The sequence below is a fragment of the Nycticebus coucang genome, chromosome 3, assembly GCF_027406575.1.
Source record: "Nycticebus coucang isolate mNycCou1 chromosome 3, mNycCou1.pri, whole genome shotgun sequence".
Taxonomy (NCBI): Eukaryota; Metazoa; Chordata; class Mammalia; order Primates; family Lorisidae; genus Nycticebus; species Nycticebus coucang.
In genome coordinates, this window is record NC_069782.1 from 126,098,969 (window position 1) to 126,122,351 (window position 23,383).

The 23,383-nt window shown below is 34.6% G+C and overlaps 1 protein-coding gene across 5 annotated transcripts in view; it reads left to right on the forward strand.

The window, feature by feature from the left end:
* Nucleotides 1–23,383, forward strand: part of LCOR (ligand dependent nuclear receptor corepressor) — a 156,774-nt gene that overhangs the window by 91,058 nt on the left and 42,333 nt on the right. For all 5 annotated transcript variants that reach the window (XM_053583643.1, XM_053583646.1, XM_053583644.1 and 2 more), the window contains 3 exons: nt 13,001–13,133; nt 18,331–18,618; nt 21,716–21,809. In XM_053583643.1, the coding sequence (XP_053439618.1) occupies nt 13,001–13,133; nt 18,331–18,618; nt 21,716–21,809 (515 nt within the window). The remainder of the gene's footprint in view (nt 1–13,000; nt 13,134–18,330; nt 18,619–21,715; nt 21,810–23,383) is intronic.

Genomic DNA, 23,383 nt, shown 5'->3' on the forward strand with positions numbered 1-23,383 from the left:
ATCTCCTTTGTTCCTCAGTCTTTTATATTTAATGACAATGACATTTTTAAAGTATAGAACTTTCATCTTGTAGAATGTCTCTCAGTTTGCGTTTTGTTGATGTTTATTTGTGATTAAGTTCATAATTGTGTTCTCTAGGCAGGAATATTAAGTAATATATACCCTTCTTACTGCATCACATATCATAAAGCAAACAGTGTCAGCTTAATCAGGCGATGCTAACTTTGATCACTTGGTGAGGTTGATGTCTACTAGGTTTTGCTACTGAAATGTTACTACTTTTCCCCCTTGTAATTAATTGTGGGGAGATACTTTGAGACTATGTAAATACTTTTTTCTCATCAAACTTTCATTCATTAGCCTGTAGCGTTGTGGCAGGCGCCTGTAGTCCCAGCTGCTCAGGAGGCTGAGGCAGGAGAATCGCGGAAGCCCAAGAGCTGGTGGTTGCTATGAGTGACGTCATGGCACGCTAGCGAGGGTGGTAAAGTGAGACTCTGTCTCTACAAAAACAAAACAAAACAAAACTTTCATTCATTTTATTTTTAGTATCAGTGGTAATTTCTTGCCCGAATTGGTTATTTTTCCAGTGCTTGGAAAATGGTGATTTTTTTCTTTTATTCCTCTACATTTTTTACTTTGCTTTATACTCTGATGAAGAGCTTAAGAGGTTTCCCTTTTTCCTCTGTCATTTGGAGTTAGGATTCTTATTCTGTTCTATAGGTTACCAGCCAGTGTCTCAGGTTCTGTCAGTGGGAGTTCTGTCAAGCCATCTCCTCTATCCTTTTCACATGTCCCTTTTTATGTGCACTTTCTTAGGAGATTTTCTAGATTCATATTGTCTTTTTCCTGCTATAATACTAGAATTTCTCTTTCTAAAGAGATCTGGTTTCTTTGGTGAGGAATTACTGACACACATACCCCCCTATTTTTGCCAGTCTCCATACAGTTTTAAAACACCAGCCATTGAACAATAGCTTCTTTATCATGATTTATTTATTTTAGATAGCAAAAAAAAAATGGTGAAATGCCATAAATTTATAGCCATGGACACAAAAAGGAGAATATGATAAAAGGTTTGAATGAAAACAAAGCAGGTGTTGCTATCTTGAAATTAAATAAGTATTAGTGTATTCCAGTGGCACCATTACGTAGATTTCCTCCACAGATAGGAAGGAGTTAGTTCTTGTGTGGCAAATAGTTTCCATTTTTATGGGTAAAAATGTAAGTAAAAACCATGTTTTAAAATTTTAAGTGATTAGTTCAAGAGTTGAAAGTCAGTAGTATCTTTCATATCTTTAATACCTTGAACCTACTTTGATTTTTTTTTAACTTCACGTAATATTTATATACAATAAAATTTACTCAGAGAATGGTAGATTTTGGTAAATGTGTGCAGTTGCATAGTCAGCAGCATAGTGGAAGAATAGGACATTTTTTAAACTGAAACGTTTCTTTGTGTCACTTTGTAGTCTTTCTCTTTCCTAGATCCCCAGACCCATGCAATCACACCAGCTTTACCTTTTCTAGCATTTTTAATAATGAAAATCATAAAACATAGTCTTTTATGTTTGACTTTCTTTACTTAGCATAATTTTTTGAGATTCATTCTTGTTCTGTATTTAGTTTTTTTGTTCCTTGTTATTGCCAGGTAGTACTCTATAGCATGATAAGCCACAACTTGTTTATCTGTTTACTTTTTTATGGACTTCTGAGTTGTTTTCAGATTTTGACTATTATGACTTATTCATGTTTTTTTTTTGTTTTGTTTTTTGTTAACATATGGCTTCATTTCTCTGGCATCAATACCTAGGTGGAAGTATGGGGTGGTATTCTAAATATATGTTTAACTTTCTTAGATATTGCCATATGGTTTAACACAAAGTAAGTGAACCATTCTGCATTTCTATCAGCACTGTAAGGCAGTTCCAATGTTCTCATTTTGCCAATATTTTTAATATAAGCCACTGAAGTAGGTGCATAGTGGTATTTCACTGCGGTTTTAATTTTTATTTCTCTGAAAACTGGTGTGATGTTGAACATCTTTCCATTTATATATTTTATATGATATTTTTATTCATATCTTTTGCCCATTTTAGAAAGCATGTTATTAATTTGTGATAATTTTGTATATGTCCTATATAAACACTGTGGTCAGATACATTATATATATTTTCACCCAGGCTGTAGCTTGTCCTTGTGTCTTTTAAAGTCACCATACATAGGAAAATTTATAAAGACAGATACCTTTGGAATGTGTTCACTATGAGTGGAAGAGAAGACTTTGTGTTGGTAGAAAAAGATAGGCCAACACATAAAGAAATTCTGTAAAATCTTGTAATGACTATTTTGTAAATAAAGGTACATTTAACTACAATTTCTCATTTTCCTATTTATGGAGACTTTGGGGACCCCTTAGTTCTGTTGCTGTTTATACCATATCTGCAATTCCTTTCTTCACTGAAATCTTGAAGCCTTATAAGTCACCCATGAGGACTGAAATCATGTTCTTTCAAACTCCTATTAATACTTTGACCTTCTCCCATGAAACACAGATGTTCTTTTAACATTGCTAGGGAAAGAAGTGTTCTTAATGTTAATTAAAATGGTGAATGCTTTCCAGAAAGTTTTCTGTTTACTTTGCCCAGATCCATCACAGTATCCTTTGGCAGTTATACCCTTACAAAATAGACTTCTTAAATAATAAGACTTAAAAGTCAAATCCTTGATCTGTGGGCTGTAAAATGGATTTTATATTAGCAGGCATGAAAACAACATTTATCTCCTTGTACATGTCTTGGGTGATGAGGTGTATTATCAGTAAGCAATAATAAACATTTTTAAAAGGAATCTTTTATTCTGAGCAGTAGTTCTCAACAGTGGACTTGAATAGTAAACCATGTTATGAACAGATGTATTGTCATCCTGGCTTTGTTATCCCATTTCTAGAGCACAAGACATGCATATAATACTTAAGGGCCTTAGGATTTTCAGAAGGGTAATAAGTATTAGCTTCAACTTAAAGTCACCAGTTACATTCATCCCAGACAAGAGAGTCACTTGTCCTTTGATGTTTTGTAACCAGGCATTGGTTTTAACCATGAAAGTCCTAGATGGCATCTTCTTCCAGTAAGATGCTATTTTGTCTGCATGAACAGTCTGTTGTTTAGTGTAGCCACATTTATCGGTGATCTTCTGGGTAATTTTCTGCCACTTCTCCATCAGCCCTCACTTGCTGCTTTTTTGAGATAGGGTCGCACTCTTTTCACCCTGGCTAGAGTACAGTGGTGTGATTATAGCTCACTGCAATCTCAAGCTCCTGGGCTCAAGTCATTCCCCCTGCCTCAGCCTCCCAAGTAGCTAGGACTACAAGTATGTACCACCAGGCCCACTTTTGCTCAGGCTGGTCTCACACTCCAGACCTCAAGCAATCTTCCGCTTCAGCCTCCAAAGTGCTAGGATTACAGGTGTGGCCCACTGTGCCTGCCCAGCACTTGCTTCTTCACTTTGCACTTTTATGTTGTGGAGATGGCTTCCAGCTGCTTTAATTCTCAAGAACCAGCCTCTGCTAGCTTTCTCACCTCTCTCAGCTTTCGTAGTACTGAAGTAGTACTGAAGAGACTTAGGACGTCGGTCTGGATTAGGCTTTTGGTTAAGGGGATGTTGTGGCTGGTTTGATCTATCCAAACCACTAAAACTTTATATATAAGTAATAAGGCCATTTTGCTTTTATTATCATTCATATATTCACTGGTGTCGTACTTTTAATTTGCTTCAGGAACTTTTCTTTTCCTTTGCTTTCCCAACTTTACTGTGTGGCACAAGAATCCTAGTTATGGATTGTCTCAACTTTTAACATGCCTCCCTCATGCTATTTCTTTAACTTGAACATGTAGATGCCATTGTAGTTATTAATTGGCCTAATTTGAATATTATGTCCCAGCAAATTGGGAGACCTTGGGAGAGGGAGAGAAACAGGGAAACAGCCATTTGGTGGAACAGTTAGAACACATAGGACATTTATTTGTTAAGTTTGCCATCTTACATGGGTGGGAGTTGTAGTTCCCCAAAATAATTACAGTAATAGCAGCGAAGTCCACTGATCACAGATCACCATAATGAAATAATAATAAAAAAAATTGACATATGAGAATTACCAAAATCTGGCACAGAGATACAAAGTGAATGCATGCTATTGTAACAATGGCATCAGTAGGCTTCCTGGACACAGGATTGCCACAGACTTTAATTTGTAAAACATAACAACAAAACCAGGCTTGGCTCCTGTGGCTCAGCAGCTAGGGCACCAGCCACATACACCATGGCTGGTGGGTTCTAACCCAGCCTGGGCTTGCAAAACAACAATGGTGACTACAACAAAAAATAACCAGGTGTTGTGGCAGGTGCCCGTAGTCCCAGCTACTTGAGAGGATGAGGCAAGAGAATCACGTAAGCCCAAGAGTTTGAGGTTGCTGTAAGCTGTGACGACATGGCACTCTACTAAGGGTGACATAGTCAGAAAAAACCACCACCAACAACAAAACCAGTATCTGCAAAGCACAATAAAAATGAGGTATGCCTGTATTCTGTACCATTGATCTATACGTCTGTTCTTAGACCAATATCACTGTCTTGATTATCTTTTTTTTATCTGAAAATCTAGTAGTTTAAGTCTCCCAACTTTTTTGAACTTGTTCTGCTAATCTAGGTTGTTTATCTTTATAAACTTGTCAATTTTTCAGAAATTCTTCAAGGATTTTGATTAGGATTATGCTATATATTGAAACAATAGATCAGTTTGAAGAGAATTACTACATTAATAATAGTTTTTCAATTTATGATTGTGATTTACCTATTTATGTGTTCTTTATGTCAGCTGTGTTTTACAGTGTCATTTCCCTTCAACCTAAAAAAAAGTTTCTTAAGCATTTCTAGTAGCTCAGAGGGAGAGGGAGAGCCCCCAGCTACTTTCAAGTTGAAGAGAAAAACACAGTAAACACTGCTATGGTTTGAATGTGTCCCCTCCAAAATTCAGGTGCTAATTAGTGTGATGGTAGTAAGAGGGCAGGCCTTTAAGAGGAGATTAAACCTTGGGGCTCTTTTCTTGTTAGTGAGATTAAGGTTATTGTAAAAGAGGCTTCATGCAGCCTTAGGTTAGATTACTGGCTTGCCTTTCTGCCTTCTGCCACATGAGGATGCAACAAGAAGGCCCTCACCTTACACCAAATGCCAGTACCTTGATCATAACTTTCAGACTCCAGAACTGTGAAAAAATAAATTTCTTTTCTTTATAAATTACCCAGTCTCAGGTATTTTATTATAGCGGCACAGAATAAATTGTACACTTTATGTTTTAAAATATTTTATTGCCATTTCCAAAAAAAGTATTAAAGACTCAATTAGGTGGTAAACAGTTAATTATAAAAGCTTTTAACATTATTGTAAATATCGTTTATAATATTATAAAAGCATTTCCTATTGGAGAAGATCCAGACCCTTTCAGTACTATATTCCTTTCCCTGCTTTGGGTAATGAATGGTCAGAGCACAAAGCATTGGCAGCTTCTGGAGCTATTTTTCTTTATGCCTCTCCCTACCACCTTCCACAACTCCCTTAAAAGAAAAGACCTTAAAAGGATATTGGGAAATTGACACAAACTAGTGAGGCAACTGAATATAGATGACCTATACTTTTCCCTGAAAGCTATATACAGAATTAAATTTCTCTCTTTCTTCATTTATGTCAGCAGTAGCAGTCGGATAATAAAGGAAAAATTTGATACCAAAAATATAGTAAGTACAAGGAAACTACATGGATAAACTTAAATAAGTAGGGATAGTAAATGCAAAGTAAATGCCTTTTTAAGTAAGTAAGGATAGTAAATGCAAAGAAAAACAGTGGGTTTTGAGTTATAGAATCATATTTCACAGCTGTTTGTTATCATTTTCCAGACCATACATAATAGATCCTTTTGGAATTCAGATATGGGAGAGGGGAGATGACATGAATTATGTTAACTTCCTGATCATTTGAGTCAAGAAGTTCAAGACGATAGTAAGCTATTATCATGTACCACCACACTCCAACCTGGGTAACAGAGCAAGACCCTATCTAAAACAAACAAAATCTAGGAGATGTAACTATCAATACCCCGTAGGCTGCCTATAAATGCCTGTATTTAAAAGATCTCAAATCAATACTCTAATTGTTCATATTAAGAAAAAGAAGAGCAAACTAAACCCAAGGTAAGCAGAAAGAGACAAATAATAAATATTTGAGCAGAAATAAATAATATAGGAAGATGACAAAATAAAATTGAAAGTTGGTTCTTTGAAAAGATTGATGAAATTGATAAACCTTCTCTAGGGCTGATTAAAAAAAGAGGCCTCAAATTACTAAACATGAATGATACAAGGGAAATCAGAAGTGAAAAGGATTGTATGGAGAATACACTGAACAATTTGTATTCTGACAGATAAGTTTATAAAGAAATTAATTGTGAATCTCTAATTTTAATCTTTTAAACTGGTAGGTATTTAATATTTTTTTGGTTTGATTAATGCCATTTGAATTTTATGAGTTCTATTAATTAAAAAATTTAGGATCCCAAACCATTGTCATCTAATTGCCTTTGGACTTTACTAGGTATAATGGTAGAATATGTATAATATGGTATTTTATACAAAATTTCAAGCTACCGTGCAACTTGTTAAAATTGTAATTAAAGAGGAGGAATTGTTCCCTACCTCTTTTACATGTTGTGCATTGTTGTAGTCCAGAAATGCCAAATTTTTGAGTCCTTAGCTTAACTGTACAGCCTTGAACTTCATGGCATTATCAATTTTGCCATATTCCTAGGAAAGCTGTTCTGTGTGAAACAGCTCAGAGTTATACAGATCACATGTGAATATTATGGTAACTTTAAGAAATGTCTGTATTGTATTTGAAGACTGCCCTAAATCTGAAGTTTGAACCTATATATTTCAATTTGTATGCTGAAAAGTACTGAATTAATATAAAAAATTTTTTGTTACAATATTGTAATCTCAGTTCAAAATTTAACTGAAAAAATAAAACCCAAGTCCTTTCTTTTCTTTCTTTCTTTTTCTTTTTTTTGGTAGAGACAGTCTCACTTTATCACCCTCGGTAGAGTGGCATGGCATCACACAACTCACAGCAACCTCCAACTCCTAGGCTTAGGTGATTCCCTTGCCTCAGCCTCCCAAGTATTTGGGACTACAGGTGCCTGCCACAACGCCTGGCTATTTTTGTTGTTGTTGTTGTTGTTGCAGTTAGTCCGGGGCTGGATTTGAATCCGCCACCTTCGGTATATGGGGCCGGCACCCTGCCCACTGAGCCACAGGCGCCGCCCCCAAGTCCTTTCTATATAGTAAATTGAACTGTAATGGTAGAAAAAATGGACAAATTCTTTGAAAGATACAAACTACCTAAGCTGCTGCAAGGAGAAATAGAAAATCTGAATAGGCCTATGTTGTAGGTTGAATTGTGTATGCAAAAAAGGTATGTTGAGTCCTAACCCCTTGTACCTGAGGTGTGACCTTATTTGGAAATACATAGTAGTCCCTCCATATCTGAGGGGGGAATATGTTCCAAGATTTTCAGAGGCTGCCTGAAACCACTGATAGTACTGAGCCTTGTATATACTATATTTTTCTTATACATACATACCTATAGTAAAGTTTGATTTCTAAACTAGGGACAGTGAGAGATCACTGTGGGACTATGGTAAACTGCAGATGCAGTCAAGTTACGATGAAGACCTGCTGGATTAAAGTGGGTTCTAAATCAATGACCAGTGTCCTTATCAGGAGAGAGAGAGTTGGAGACACAGACACACACATAGGGAAGAAGATTATGTAAAGATGGAGGCAGAAATAGGAGTTAAGCTGCCACAAGCCTAGGAATGCCAAGGATTGTCAGCAACCAACAGAAGCTAGAAAGAGGCAAGGAAGGACTCTTCCCTGGAACCTTTAGAAGAAGAATTGCCCTATGATACCTTAATTTTGGATTTTTGGACTCCATCCTATGAGAGAATACATCTCTGCTGTTTTAAGCCATGTAGCTTGTGATGATATGTTAGAACAGCCCTAGGAAACTAACACAATTTAAAACAAGAGATTGAACTAGTAATTTATAAACTTCCATCAAAGAAAAGCCCATGACCAAATATCTTTGTTGGTAATTTCTATTAGATATTTAATACCTATTCTTCACAGACTTTCCCCAAGTATAGGAGGAGGAGGAATTCCTCATTTTGGAGGCCAATATTATTTATACCAAAACCAAAGAAAGGTATCACGAGAAAACTGTAGTAAACCAGTATCACTTTATGAATACCAACACAAAAAATCCTTAACAAAACATTAGCCAACCAACTTCAGCAACAGATAAAAAGTATTATACATATACCATGACCAACTGGAATTTATCCTAGGACAAAGTAGGCTTAACACCCCAAATCAACCAGTTTAATACAGTGTATTAATAAGGTAAATGGCAGAAACCACACTATCATCTCTATAGATGCCCTCTGAAAGCATTTGGCCAAATCCAATACCCTTAATTACAAACACCCAAAAAACTAGGACTAGCACTGTACTTCTTCAACCTGAGCTGCATAAACACACAACTGTTAGACTTAGTATTAAAAGACTAAATAGCTTCCCCCTAAATTCAGAAACAAGACAGGGATGTCTACTCTTACCACATAGATGTTCAGTGTTAGACAGGAGGTTCTAGCCAAGACAGTTAGACAAAGAAAGAAACCAAAGTCATGTAGATTACAAAAGAAGAGGTAAAATTCTGTTTACAGATGACATGTTATTGTATATAGGAAGTCCTGAGGAAACTACGAAATACTATTAAGTTTAGCAAGGTTCAGAATACCACATCATTTTTTAAAAGATCATTTGTTGCTGTATGCTAGCAATGAACAATATGAACATGAAATGGCACAAGAAAACAATTCCATTTACAGCAGAAATTAAGGAAACACTGTTACAGTAATATCAAAAACAATAAAAAGTTTAGGAATAAATTTAATGGAAGAAATATAAAATTTATTCTCTGTAAGTTACAAAATTGCAAAACAGTATTGAAAGAAAATAAACATCCCATGTTCATGGATCAGAAGACTTTAATATTGATAAGATACGCAAATTCAGTGCATTCTCTATCAGAATTCTAGCTGACTTCTTTGCTGAGATTAACAAGATGATCCTAAGATTCATGTCAAAATTAAAGGATGCCCAAATAGCCAAAATAATCTTATAAAAGAGAACAAATTAGGAGGATTCACATTTCCTGACTTCAAAATTTACTACAAAACTGCATGTTTCAACATAATGTGGTGCTGTTATAGGGATAGATGTGTAGATCAGAGAAATAGAATTCAGTGTCCAGAAGTAAAATGTATAGTCAGTGACTTTTTTGATAAGAGTTCCAAAACAGTTGTCTGGGGTAAAGAGAGCAAAAAATAGGTCCTGAAGTAACTGAGTATCCATATGCAAGAGAATGAGGTTGGACTCTTTTTTTTTATACCGTACAGAAAAATTAACTTGACATGTTATGTAAAAGTAAGCCCTAAAACTATAAAACTCATGGAAGAAAACATAGAATTAAATCTTCATTCATGACCTTGAGTTAGTCGAGCTTTTCAGATGGCGACACCAGAAGTACAAGGGACAAAAGAAAAAATATATAAATTGGAATTCATTAAGGTTAAAATTTTTGTGCTGCTATCATCGGTACCATCAATTAAGTGATAAGAAAGAATGGGAGAAAATATTGGCAAATCATATATATCTTATGAACTTATATCAGATATATCAAGAACTCTTACAGCTCAATAATAATAAGATAAATAGCTCAATTTAAAAAAGAAAATGATCAAAGGATCTGAATAGACCTTTGTCCAGAGAGGGTGTTCGTATGGCCAGTAGCACATGTTGAGCAGCATTCATCATTAGGAAAATACATCAAAACCATGAAATATCATTTCTCATCTACTAAGATGGGTGTAATCAAAAAGATACGTGTTTATGAGTATGCAGAGAAATTAGAATCCATTGCTGTTAGGAATACAAAATGATATAACTGTAGGTGCTTTGGTTTGGCACTTCCTCAAAATGTTAAATGTAGTTAAAATATGATACAGAAATTTTACTCCTAAGTATATGGATAACAGATGAACATATATGTCCATACAAAACCTGTAAATATAGTAGCCAAAAAGTATAAATAGCCCAAATATTCATCAGCTGATAAATGGATAAATAAATGTATACATTTTTTGGCATAAAAGGACACAAGTACTAATAACTGTTATGTACTACCATGTGGATAAACCTTGAAAACGTTATTGTAAGAGAAGTCAGTCTCCAAAAGGCTGTATGTTGTATGACTCCCATTTATAGGAAATGTTCAGAATAGGCATATTTATAGGGATGAAAAGTAGTATAGTGGTTGCCTAGAGTTGAGGGAAAGCCAGTAAAATGGGGATTGAATATGCATGAGCACAGGGTTTCTTTTAGAGTATGAAAATGTTTTAAAATTAGATTGTGGTGATAGTGATTCACAACTGTAAAATAGAAACCATTCAGTTTTACATGTGAAATAGGGGAGTTGTGTGTATGACTTATATTGTAGTAAAGTATTTAAAAACAAATAGGTGTGACTGTAATCTATAAGAACCAACTAGAAGTGATCTGTGCATTTCAGAGTCCAGGCTAATACAATTGGTAATTGTTTCATTCAAGAAAGAATATGTAGTGCCTGCCTACTGAATGCAAAGCTAGTTATTTTGTTTTGCATATTAGAGGGTACCCTGAATATTACCTTAAAGGAAGTCTAAGTAGAGATATGTTGTTTGACATCTGCTTTTAAATGATTGAAGCGTAGGGCTAAGGAGTTGTTTATGCCACATAATGTCTTAAAAACTCACTAACAATGAAATGGTACCAAATTGAGGATTTTATTAAATTTTAATTTATCCTTGTTTCTAGCACCTTTTAGATGTTAAATCAACATAAAAATTGCATTATTTTATTTTTTTAAAGTAATAGCTTCTTTAGCCTATAAAAGAGAATGTCAACAAATACACCTATACTGAAGGTTCTTATGGTTTATAAGATTTAAAATATTAAAAAAATTAAAATATTTTGTTAAATTTTTTAAAAGAAAGTGTATTTTAATTATTTTTAATGCTATACTTACTAGTATTTTCTATATGACTTTGTTTCTACCGAATATAGATTGATTTCTTTAACAAGTTTTTTTTTAACTTATTATTTTTTCTTTTTTGCTTTTTTTTCTTTTGAGACAAGGTCTCATTGTATTGCTTGGGTTGGTCTTGAACTCCTGGACTCAAGTGATCTTCCCTTCTTAGCCTCATGAGTAGCTGGGATTACAGGCACATTCCACTGTGCCTAGCTAAAAAAGTTTTAACAAATTGTATAGTAAATTTACTATATCTTATATAGAAATGTTAAAGGATCTTTATTTTAGTTTGAATATGTGAGTTTTTCATATTAAACTTTTTTTTTTTTTACAATATATGTTAAATGTTTTTGTAGAAACCTGGCTACAAATATCAGTGGGCATATTTAACATTTTTTAGGAAATCATTTCCATGTTGTAATGTCCATTCATTGTGTTACTTATTTCCTTTTCATTGCGCCAAATCATATCCTAGTTTCTTAATGCAACTTTTAAGTTTCCCATGATGAGAGTCAATGCATGAATCCATATAATGCAGTGATTTGAAAGTAAATTATAGGCACTAGAATTTAAAGAACACTTAAAAGATGCACTTTGCTTTTCTTTATTCTCTTAATTTTCTATTTTTGTAAGATACAAGAGTGGAAGTAAATTGAAAGCGTTGTCAACTTGCAGTGTTCCTGAAGCATCTGGGAGCAGATGTTGGGAGTTTTGGGGATGAATTTAGTGCAGCATATTGGAGCTTCTTGGTCAGAGAAATTTTTTAGTCCACACTTTTTATTGCAAAGAGGTTCGAGATTGTGTGTGTTGTGCATAGTGACGAAAGTAGTAAAGTGCCTTACACTCAACATAACTATTCATTGTATTTGTCGGTTCTTTTTTTAGTGCTAAATTTTGACCTCTTAAACAATTTCACAACCCACTAAAGGTTTGACAACCACAGTTGTAAAACACAAAGGACAGAATTATGAATCCAAACATACATATATGTGTGTACAAATATATATGTATATACGTATGTGTGTATTCTCCCCTCCCCACCCCATGGGGTGTGAAAACAGGTCTGATAGTAGGAGGGCAAACATGATCCTCAAATGAAATTTTGAGGTTTTTTTTTTTTCCTGTAACTTACAGAAGTATTATGAGCCAGGCACAGTGGCTTACATGTGTAATCCTAGCATATTGGGAGACCGAGGCAGGACATTTGGTTGAGGGCAGGAGTTCAAGACCAGCCTAAGTAATGTAGTAAGACCCTATCTCTATAAAATATAGAAAAATTAGCTGGATGCTGTAGTATGCTTCTGTAGTCCCAGCTACTTAGAAAGCTGAGGCAGGAGGACCACTTCAGCCCAGGAGTTTGAGGTTGTGGTGAGCTATGCTGATGCACTCTAGCCTCAGCCACAGAGTGAGGCATGTCTAAATTGAATTGCCCATGAATTATTGATAGAGTATAATAGAACCAATATATCTGGTTGTTCAAGGAAATTTTCCCTTTGGTAATTATAGTTCAATAATTAGAGTTAACTGTAAAGTTTGAACAAATTCATACTTGAAAAACATGGGTAAAATTCACCCAAAATGTATGTTTATACTTTTGTGGAGATACATTTTATCCTGATTTGAAGTTTTAAAATATTTTAATTGCACTAAAACTCATTTACCTTACCTGCTGTTAGCATTTGTCTTTGATTATATACTTGTGCTTTTTGATGATACTGAATGAGGAAAGATTTCTGTGCAACTATTTCACCAAATATTTTTGCAGGGACACTTAGTCGGTCTGGATGAACCAGCTTCGGGAGCTGGGCAAGAAGTTCTGCTTAAACAAGAACAAGCAAAAATCATTCGATTCGAGAAACAAGCAGAAGAGTTCCTCAATGCAGTCTTTTATAGAAAAGGTTGGTCTCAGTGAAGATAACCTGAGGTTTAATTAGAGTAAAAATGTAGTTATGTCTTAAAATTAGATTTAGAAGCATTTGTTTCTCTACTGTTTCACCGATTTTTTTTGAATTATTAAAATTACAGAAATAAAGTCATACATATAATAAAACTTTCCTCCTGCATTTCAGGTGGCATTTAATAGCTTTATCTCTTGAATTTTTTTTTAAATTTATCTTTCTCCTCAAAACTTTTGTAGTTTACTTTACATTTCTTTGGAAATACAGAAAAGTTCTCCAATCATAGTGTCTTGAGGTTTAGAATTCTTCACAGAGACATTCAATTCTTTTCCTGTATTCACAAAGCATAATTGTTATCAACCAAGATCTTCAGGAAGCTTCCATTCCTGATCCATTTTAATGAAGAGTTTTTACTTTTAAGAAATTTTTTCTAGACGGCACAGTGGCTCACACCTATAATCCTAGCACTGAGTGGCGGAGGCTGGTGGATTGCGTAAGCTCACGAGTTCAAGACCAACCTGAGCAAGAGTGAAACCCTGTCTCTACTAAAAATGCAAAAACTGAGGTAGAGGATCACTTGAGCCTAAGAATTTGAGGTTGCTGTGAATCGTGATGGCACAGCACTCTACCCAAGGTGACAAAGTGAGACTCTGTCTTCAAAAAAAGAAAAAAAATTTTTTCCTAAAGAGAATTGTATTTCTTACACTTCAAGGTAGAGGTTACTATGATAGGTTCTAAACATTTTTTCTTTTCTTTTTTTCTTTCTTTCTTTTTTTTTTTTTGCCCTGGCTACAGTGCGGTGGCCTCATAACTTGCCTCAGACTCCCAAGTAGCTGGGACTATAGGCGCCCTCCACAGTGCCTAGCTGTTTTTTTTTTTTTTTTGTAGAGACAGAGTCTCACTGTACCGCCCACGGTAGAGTGCCATGGCGTCACACGGCTCACAGCAACCTCTAACTCTTGGGCTTATGCGATTCTCTTGCCTCAGCCTCCCAAGCAGCTGGGACTACAGGCGCCCACCACAGCGCCCGGCTATTTTTCTGTTGCAGTTTGGCCAGGGCTGGGTCCGAACCCGCCACCCTCGGCATATGGGGCTGGCACCCTACTCACTGAGCCACAGGCACCGCCCCAGTGCCTAGCTGTTTTTAGCAACGGGGTCTCTCTGTCTTTCTCAGCCTGGTCTTGAACTCCTGAGCTCAGGCAATCCACCTGCCTCAGCCTCCCAGGGTGGTCGGATTATAGGCGTGAGCCACCACGCCAAGCCCTAAAAATTTTTCTGCAAACTCCTGACAATCTCGAATATCCTTATTTAGCCTTCAGCAGACTCAGTAATTCCATTTTCCTTAATACTGCTTTATATACTCTAGTTTGTACCTCTCATTCCTCTAAAACAGTGGTTCTCAACCTTCCTAATGCTGCGGCCCTATAGTACAGTTCCTGTGGGTCACAGATTGAGAACCACTGCTTTAGAAGTTCTCCTTTCTGAAGTTCACAGTGCTTTTAAAAGGGTGGTATCAGGTGAAATGTCACATAAAATTAAGAAATGCACAAATTATTTTCTGTGGCACAATTTTTTGTAGTTTCTTCTGTGACATCCCTAGGGAAAATTAAGTCAATGTATCCTCTTTTATACTCACTAGCACCACCTGACCTGAATCTCCCAGCCAAGTCTCCCACGCTCACCATATTGTCAAAGTACCCCGAATTCCAAATTATGTTCAGAACATCTGTTTTTTATTAAAATAATTCACATTTAAAGTATAAATGACTGATAGATCAGTTTTATCAGTTTATTAACCAATATACAGGGCTGTACACAGGGTCATTGGTCTGATGATTGTAATAGCAAACTTCATTATCTGAAAAGAGGAACTTATCTCCCTGCTTTACCTGGAGGAATTGCTTTGATCCACTCTATGTTTAGGGGTATTAATAAGGTTAATCATAAGGTTCCTTCAGAGAAATTCTGTCTTGCTTCTTTACTAGTCCCATCACTTTGACATAGAGTAATAACTTACATTAAAGTTTTTATGAGCTTTTTTATAATTTAAAAATTAAACTTTTGGGCATAACTTTTAGTAGAGAAATCTTATCTTGGAATCAGTCACAATAGATTTCAAGAGATGGGAATCCTCTGAAATTTTGTTTATTAGTTTACTTGTTATGTGTTGGCATGTGAAGGTAGGAGAAAGAATACTGTGTAAGGAATTGAAAGTTCCTTTCCCTTTGTTTTATGTGTTAATTCTGTTATTTTTAGATATTTTATTCAGTCTGTTGGAAAAGTCTCAAAGATGGACATTAGTACTCTTCAAATTAATACCAGAAATGTTCAGTATCCAGGGATGTGACGAGCACTTTAGCCTGAAGAGAATGTTTTGTTTTTATTAATAAATCAGATGTTTGGATTTGGTCCTTTCTTTCCACGTATTGCAGATTGTTATTTTAAGTAATCTAGTATGCAGAAGTTATGTGTTTTTAAATAGAAACATAGATGCAATAAAAGCCTTTTGAGATGTAGACTTCTGTAATAAATTTTAATTTAAAAGCAATGTACCGTCTAAACCTGTCATAATTGCATTTCTTTTCAGCTTGCTTTGTCACCTGTATTAGAAAATTTGACACCTTTTCTAAAAGTTAGATTCACATTTTAAAATACACAGGTGGCTAAAATGTAACACATTTTTCTGTAGTTTATTTTTGGTCTGATTTTTGCTTTTATTTGACTCATTTGCTTGTGTTGCCCTGGCCAAGGGTATGCTCACAGAAGCAAGCTAAGGAATGAAATCTGTTTTTAAAATTTTCAAAAGATACAGAGATTTAAATGGGATATAGGGATGTCATTCATAAACATTGATAAATATTTTGTCTCATAATTCTGTTACTTATTCAACAAAGAAAGGAAAGGCAGCAGTCATTGAAGCTCAAAGATAAAGGTTTATGGTCCTTATCCTAAAACTCTTCGCAAAGCTGTTTTGTTATATTAATTCATTAATACTAGTTAAACACAGAAGCATTTCACAGACTATTTCATGTTGTTTTCTATTTGGAAATATTCCTCTTTATGTATTACATATTCCCTAACTTTTCAGTGGGAAAAGGATTAACTCATATATTAAAACTTGAAATTTGAACAGATGTTCATATAGAGTGTATGCTACATAGGGGAATAGTGGAGCATAACTAGAAAGATAAATGACTAAAACTCCAGTGGATAGTGATATTTAAAAAGCAGTGTATGGAAAGTGTTAAAACATTTGAAGAATCATTGTCAGTGATTGTAGCAACTTCTGAACTTTACCTAACTGAATATCTTTATTCTTATTGGTCTGATGTATTGTAATAGCAAGCTTCATTATCTGAAAAGAGGAACTTCTCTCCTTGGAGGGAGAGAAGTTCCTCTTTTCAGATAATGAAAAGCAATTTCATTATCTCTTTTATTCACTCAGGCATTGAAGTTCAAAGATAAAGATTTATGTTCTTTATCCTAAAATCTTTGACGCTTAACGAAGTTCTTTGGTTATATTAATTCATTAATAATAGTTAAACACAGAGACATTTCACAAATTGTTTCATGTTGTTTACTATTTGGAAATATTCCTCTTTATGTATTACATATTCCCCAACTTTTCAGTGGGAAAAGGATTCACCAATATATTAATTAGTGAATTAACTAAAAGTCATAGTCTCTTATTTATAGAGAGAAAACTTAGGGTTATAAATACTTCTTAGTAAAACAAGTATTATTGGTAGAGTAAGCCTCATTAAACTTGAGAGAATTAAATAGTTATTGTGACTTTATGAACATCTTCAGGTATTGTTAAGTCCAGTGAAGTTTTAATGTGTTGTGTTTTTTGTTTGTTGTGAAGATTTTAGTTAGCAGTGTCAGTTTTTCTTTAACTTATAAATCAACCTCTTAAGTTTCTTACAACTGCAAAGTACTGTGGGTAAAGTTATTTGCCTTCTGTAGCAAATCTTTAGTAAAAGCCCAAGGAAACTTAGGTTTTCTGAGAACTATCTTCTGAAGTCTCAGAAGTATGGTGGGGAATAAAGGTCATTGAACAGTAAGATCAAGGAGAAAGTTTAATCAAGAGTCTGTTTCTAACCATCTGTACAAATTTTTAGAGGCCACTACTTATTCTTTAGATCACATTGCCCTCATTTTTTTTTTTACAAGAAGGAATATTTCATGATGATTGATTTTATTGACTCATTTGTTACTCAACTAAATTGAATACACACTTTACACCAGGCAGGTAAGAGTACTTAAGCAAAGGTAAACAGACACAATCTCTGTTCTCAAAAAGCTTAGTCTTCCTGATTGATGGTCACAGAGATGTGATGATAATACATTTATACAAATCATTTCCTTTTCTTCTTAACCTAATTTGATTAGTAATTGATAACTTAGATGTTTATGTCACTACTTCTCTAGCTATTGTGTTAATAGCTGCAAGGTGTATTTAAAGAACTCAGAAAATATGTGGTCTTTTTTAGGTTTTTGAGATTTGGCGTTTAAACTCCTGGCCAGGGGTTCTAAACTTAGGGTTCCCAGACTGGCAGCATCTAGGAACTTGTTAGAAATGCCAGTTCTCGAACCTACCCTAGAACTACTCAGTCAGAAACTCTGGAGATAGGACCCAGCAAGCTGATTTTATAAGCCAGCAGAGTGATTCTGATGAACATTCAAGTGTAAAAATTATTACCCTAGCCTATCATGTATCTTAAAATTAAGTATCTCCTTTTAGAATCTTGGTATGGCTTCAATCATAAATAGGAAGTAAATTAAGCACTCACAAACTCAGAAATCCATTTTTCAAAAATTGAGGAAGCAGTGTCTAAGGAAAAATCTAGGGAAACCTGATGTAGTCTAGATGCTATTAACAGGGGAGTAATTATTTCATAAGTAAAATGTTTTGGCATTTCTGTACCAGGTAAGTGATTCATGCCCATAAGGTATACTATTTTTTATCCCTGTATTTAATTTCATAATGGGGGGAATGTTTAGACATTTTTATGAAAAATTTATTTTTAAAAAATCTGTAACTCAAAAAAGTTAGAGATTAAAAATATAAGTCAAAGGGGGAATACTATTTTTAAGATACTGCATTTTAAGAAAAATGAAATTTTATGTGTATTTGAAAGCTGTCTTTTTTTAGTACATTATCCCACTTTAAAAGTAAATAAATCTTTATTTACAGACAGTCCCTGGGTCTCCGACCCCAATATTCCCCTAGTGGCCCGTGAGATCATGCAGCGAATGATCCAACAATTTGCTGCTGAATATACCTCAAAAAATAGCTCTACTCAGGACCCCAGCCAGCCCAATAGCACAAAGAACCAAAGCCTGCCGAAAGCATCTCCAGTTACCAACTCTCCCACGGCTGCAACTACTCAGAACCCTGTGCTCAGCAAACTTCTCATGGCTGACCAAGATTCACCTCTGGACCTTACTGTCAGAAAGTCTCAGTCAGAACCTAGCGAACAAGGTATGGTTTGATGTCAAGGTCTCCTCTGTCCAATCAGAATACTTTAACTTGGGGAGAAAAAAATTACTGACAAGAGAAGCATCAGCAACAATAATAGGATAAAAACAAATGTGATTCTTAAATTATTTCTGACTATGCAGTGATAGAGAAGTGCAGGTAAAGTTATTACAGTCTTATTGTCAGCAATTTGTAGTTATGATTGATGTACTACCTAGGAAAATCAGGTGATTACAGTTGTCACTGATCTTTAAGTTGCTTGATATTTATATAATACCACTTTCCAAAGCATTATCTTAAGTATTTTTTAAACTCCTATGAAAAAGTAAAATTTTCCCCTTTTCCCTTAGGTTCTAGGATTAGCACCTAAAAGTATGCTTTTACTTGTTAGGTATGAGTTGTATATGAAGTGCGATTATAAGGAAAAATATATATTTTTACAATTTAAAAAAAGAGACCATGAGACCATTCGGGTTAGAAATAAGATAGTATAACACATTTTAGGCTCTTAAGTATATTCAGTGTTTTATAAATACAGAAACACACACGTGTACATGTCCACTGTATTAGGAACTAACCTTAAAGTATTTCCAAAAAGCAATTTCTTGATGAGGACCCTAATTAAGTGAAGAGGTTGAGAGTTTATCAGTTTTGTTTAGCAAGTGTTTCTTGAGTCTCGGAAATGTTTATTCTCTTCAGTAAATTAAATATTCCTTTGCTTCGTGAATCTCATTTTGCCTTTAATTTCACAGAGATTGAAGGAGCATTTCAACTCAGCCCATTGTTTGAACCACTACAAATTATAAATTGGTGTTAGCTGTACTGATAAGATTGTATTGTCATAGAAATCTCATAAGAGTATACAAAAAGGTTATGATATGTGGATTTATTTGTGAGAAATACATGTTTATTTTGGAAAGTAAATTCTTAAAAGAACTTTTTTGAAAGATTTTTGTTTCGAGTAGTTTTCCTTTGCTTATTTCCTATTTCTGTGTGGTGAACAGCCAACAAAATACCTAATTCTGAGCTGTCCTGACAGGATGCCGCCTCGTTGTCCAGTGTTCACATTGATCATGTGTACCTTTGTTTAACATGTTTGTAAAATTGTGTCTTTTCTTTTTTATTGATGGTTTCCTTTACCACAATTGGTGGTTTTCACTAAAAAATCTCCTTGCTCTAACTATTACATCTTAAGCTTCAGGTTCATATTAGGAAAGTGACAGCATAGAAGTATATTTAATATTAATCATGGAAGTTAACATATAATCCTATAGCAAGTGTTATACTCATGAGATGTTGTGTTGACAGCATGCTCTTACCAAGAAAAATTTTAACTACATGATAGCATTATTGTGTATAAACTTAAAATGAAGCAAAAAAATTTTAATTATATTTCCTTAATGAACTGTGGTGTTTTCAACTTTATAGTATTTTTAGTGGTAAACTTAAAATATGTGGCCTATTTGTTTTAGACCAACGATTCTCAACCAATGGGTCATTACCCACAGGAACTATAATAAAGGGCCATGTGGCATTAGGAAGGTTGAGAACCACTGTTCTAGACGATTTTAAAAAGTACTATCTTTGGAAATATTTTAAGCATGTTAGATACCTAATTGCAGTTGTTAGTTAGATACCTAATTGGATTAGACATCTAACCAGTGTGCTTGGTTTTGCGAGGTTACAGTTGTATTTTTAGAACTACTAGTGACTAAAGAACAAAACTTTATGTGTGGACTTTTTTGCGTATAAATTCAGTTCATGTTTATTTCTAACAGTTTGAAATAGGAAATGTTACGATGTTCTCAGACCCAAGTCTTGAGTAGGTTTTATAATATGGTAACCAGGATGGCAGTACCTTTCTACTGGCCACCTAAAAATTGGAGGCATTGCATATTATCTTGCTCTGTTAATAATGGCAGCTTTAAATGTTGGCCAAACTATGAGTTTTTTTTTCTAGATATGTCTATAATGTTTTCTAATTTTATGTATCAATAAAATGATTTCGTGATTTGGTGTAGCTTTAGTAAAAAATGATTATACTTCTAGTCTGTCATCAGTATCAAGACTATTTCATTCTTCTTTCTTTAAACTTTTCCCACCAATTTTTAATACCTTCTTAATTAAAAACAACTTGCCTTTATAAATTTTAGTAATTGTATTGTATTTTGAATCTCAGCAGATTTTTTTTTTTCAAAAGATTGAATCCTTAACACAGTGGCCATTTGTGTGTCTTAAAAAAAGGGTTGAACCAAATATACAATATTTTGGTAGATGTGTCCAAAGAATAATTAGTACACACCCAAATTATAAACCATTAGCAATTGATTTATCTTACACACTACCTTATTAGTACATACATGTATTTAACCATATACTTTTACATTTTAAAATAATAGTCATGTGTCTTAAAATGTTGTATATCCAACTTTCATGTACTTCTGGAGTTTCAGATATTTGCTCTTAAGAAAATTTGGTTTTATAGCTTATGCCATTGTGGGACATTAAAAACTCATGCTTTGATCAAAGTAAATTTAGAAAAGGAAGTCTTAAGTCTAGTGCAGGACCTCATGCTGTGTGTAAACTGCTATTTTTAATATTTTATTATATCTTAACATCTTCTATAGCAGGCTTCCTCAAATGGCGGCCCGCGGGCCACATGAAGCGGTGTGAATTGTATTTGTTCCCGTTTTGTTTTTTTACTTCAAAATAAGATATGTGCAGTGTGCATAGGAATTTGTTCAGAGTTTTTTTTTTTTTTAACTATAGTCCAGCCCTCCAACAGTCAGAGAGACAATGAATTGGCCCCCTGTTTAAAAAGTTTGAGGACGCCTGTTCTATAGCATGTTTTACCTTTTCCTTTGCCCCTTTAATAAAATATCTAGCCCTTGGAGAGTTTAGATACAACATGTTTTGCTAAATTTATCTTGCTTCAGGAGGAAAAATATCCTGATTCTATTATTGAATTGATTTTGTAACTCAAATACTTGAATAGTATGTCTGCTTAGTTGACTGTGCCTACTATTTTTCATTTTTAGCCTATTTAATTCATTTACTCCTAGTTTTTAATATCCTCAGGTATTTCTTTGTGTTTCTGCAGACGGTGTACTTGATCTGTCCACTAAGAAAAGTCCATGTGCTGGCAGCACTTCCCTGAGCCATTCTCCAGGCTGCTCCAGTACACAAGGGAACGGGTAAGGGAAAATATTTGTAGCCTTCCACTGTGTTGTATAGCTAATTCAGCAAAGATTAATGCCAATTTCCCTTGGTACATTTTAAAAATTAACTTTTCAGGCTGGGCATGGTGGTTTATACCTGTAATCCCAGTGCTATAGGAGGTCAAGGCAGGAGGCTTTCTTGAGGCCATTCATTCAAGAGCAGCATGGGCAACATAGGAAGCCCCCATCTCTACAAAAAATTTAAAAAATCAGCCAGGAGCATTGGAATGCACCTATAGTCCCAGGTACTTGGGAAGCTGAAGAAGGAGGATCACATGAAGCCAAGAGTACAAAACTACAGTGAACTATGATTGTTGGGCCACTGCACTCCAGCCTGAGCAACAGAATGAGACCCTAATAAATAAATAAGTAAAAATGAAAATTAACCTTCAGACTGACAGTCTTATAGGTATGCCTTTTATATAATTTGACTTTTAGTCCATCAGTCAAGTAAAGTATAATCTATGCAACCTAGAATTGGCTGGTATAGATTAATTTTGTCAATTTAGTACAAATAGTAAATAATCATGAATATGGTAAGACTAGTTTCTTGGACTTTTTGTTGTTGATCATTTTGGAATGTGAAACCCAAGCTAACTAATTCCAGGTGAAAAGACAGTTTTATGTGTGAAATGGTTGAATGAAAATTGGGCTCCATATTTAACTCGGTGTCTCCAGTGGGGCTTCTGTGTATGTGTGTTCAGTTTTGTTTGCTTTGGTTTGGTTTTGGGGTTTGGTGGTTGATTTGAACTACTCCTTTACCTCTATGTGGCAGTTAAGAAAGTGTAATTGTATGTATTTTTTGTTTTTTAAAGGATTGGTTGTAAATGGTGATAGATAACCATCTTATGCTGCCAAGACATGATTACATGCTCACCTTTGATAACTCTTAGCAGACTAAAGAGAATTCTCTGACTACCTAATTTTAGTAAGAATAGTGTAAAAGTTGTCTAATGCTCCCTGTGGCTCTAGTGACCATTTAGAAAAGTTAAGTATTAAAGAAGATATTTGGATACCATATTCAAAAGACATTTCCATAAAACTGTATCGTGACCAAAAAAATCAACTTTACATATGAAAAATAACTTTGGTAAGTGTAAATTAGTTAATATTTAGGCTTACTTTCAGATTATCAATGTGGAGAAGTTGTTTAGATGTATATTAAAGAAACAAGTAAAGTGGACTAACCATTTTCACCTTACTCTTACTAACCTTCAAAATGGAGGATTCCTTTACTGCCCTCTAAAATAACCCCTCTGTTTTCTCTAAAACTTCATCATTTTCCTTTTTCTCCTTTTCTGTATTCAGCTTAAAAGTAACTAGTAATTTACTAGTTCTATTCTGCATAGCTTACTAATTTTTTTAAGCACATCTTCTCATTATGATTTATACTAGTTAAAAGTCAGCACAGTCCCAAATCATTATGTTTCATTTATAGTTGTATAATTATTTGGAAAAGCCCCATGAAGTTTGCATAAATAAATCCCATGCTTAAGATTAGCCCTAAACTTGGCTGTAGGTCCATGTATTACATATGGCTGAAGTTTCTG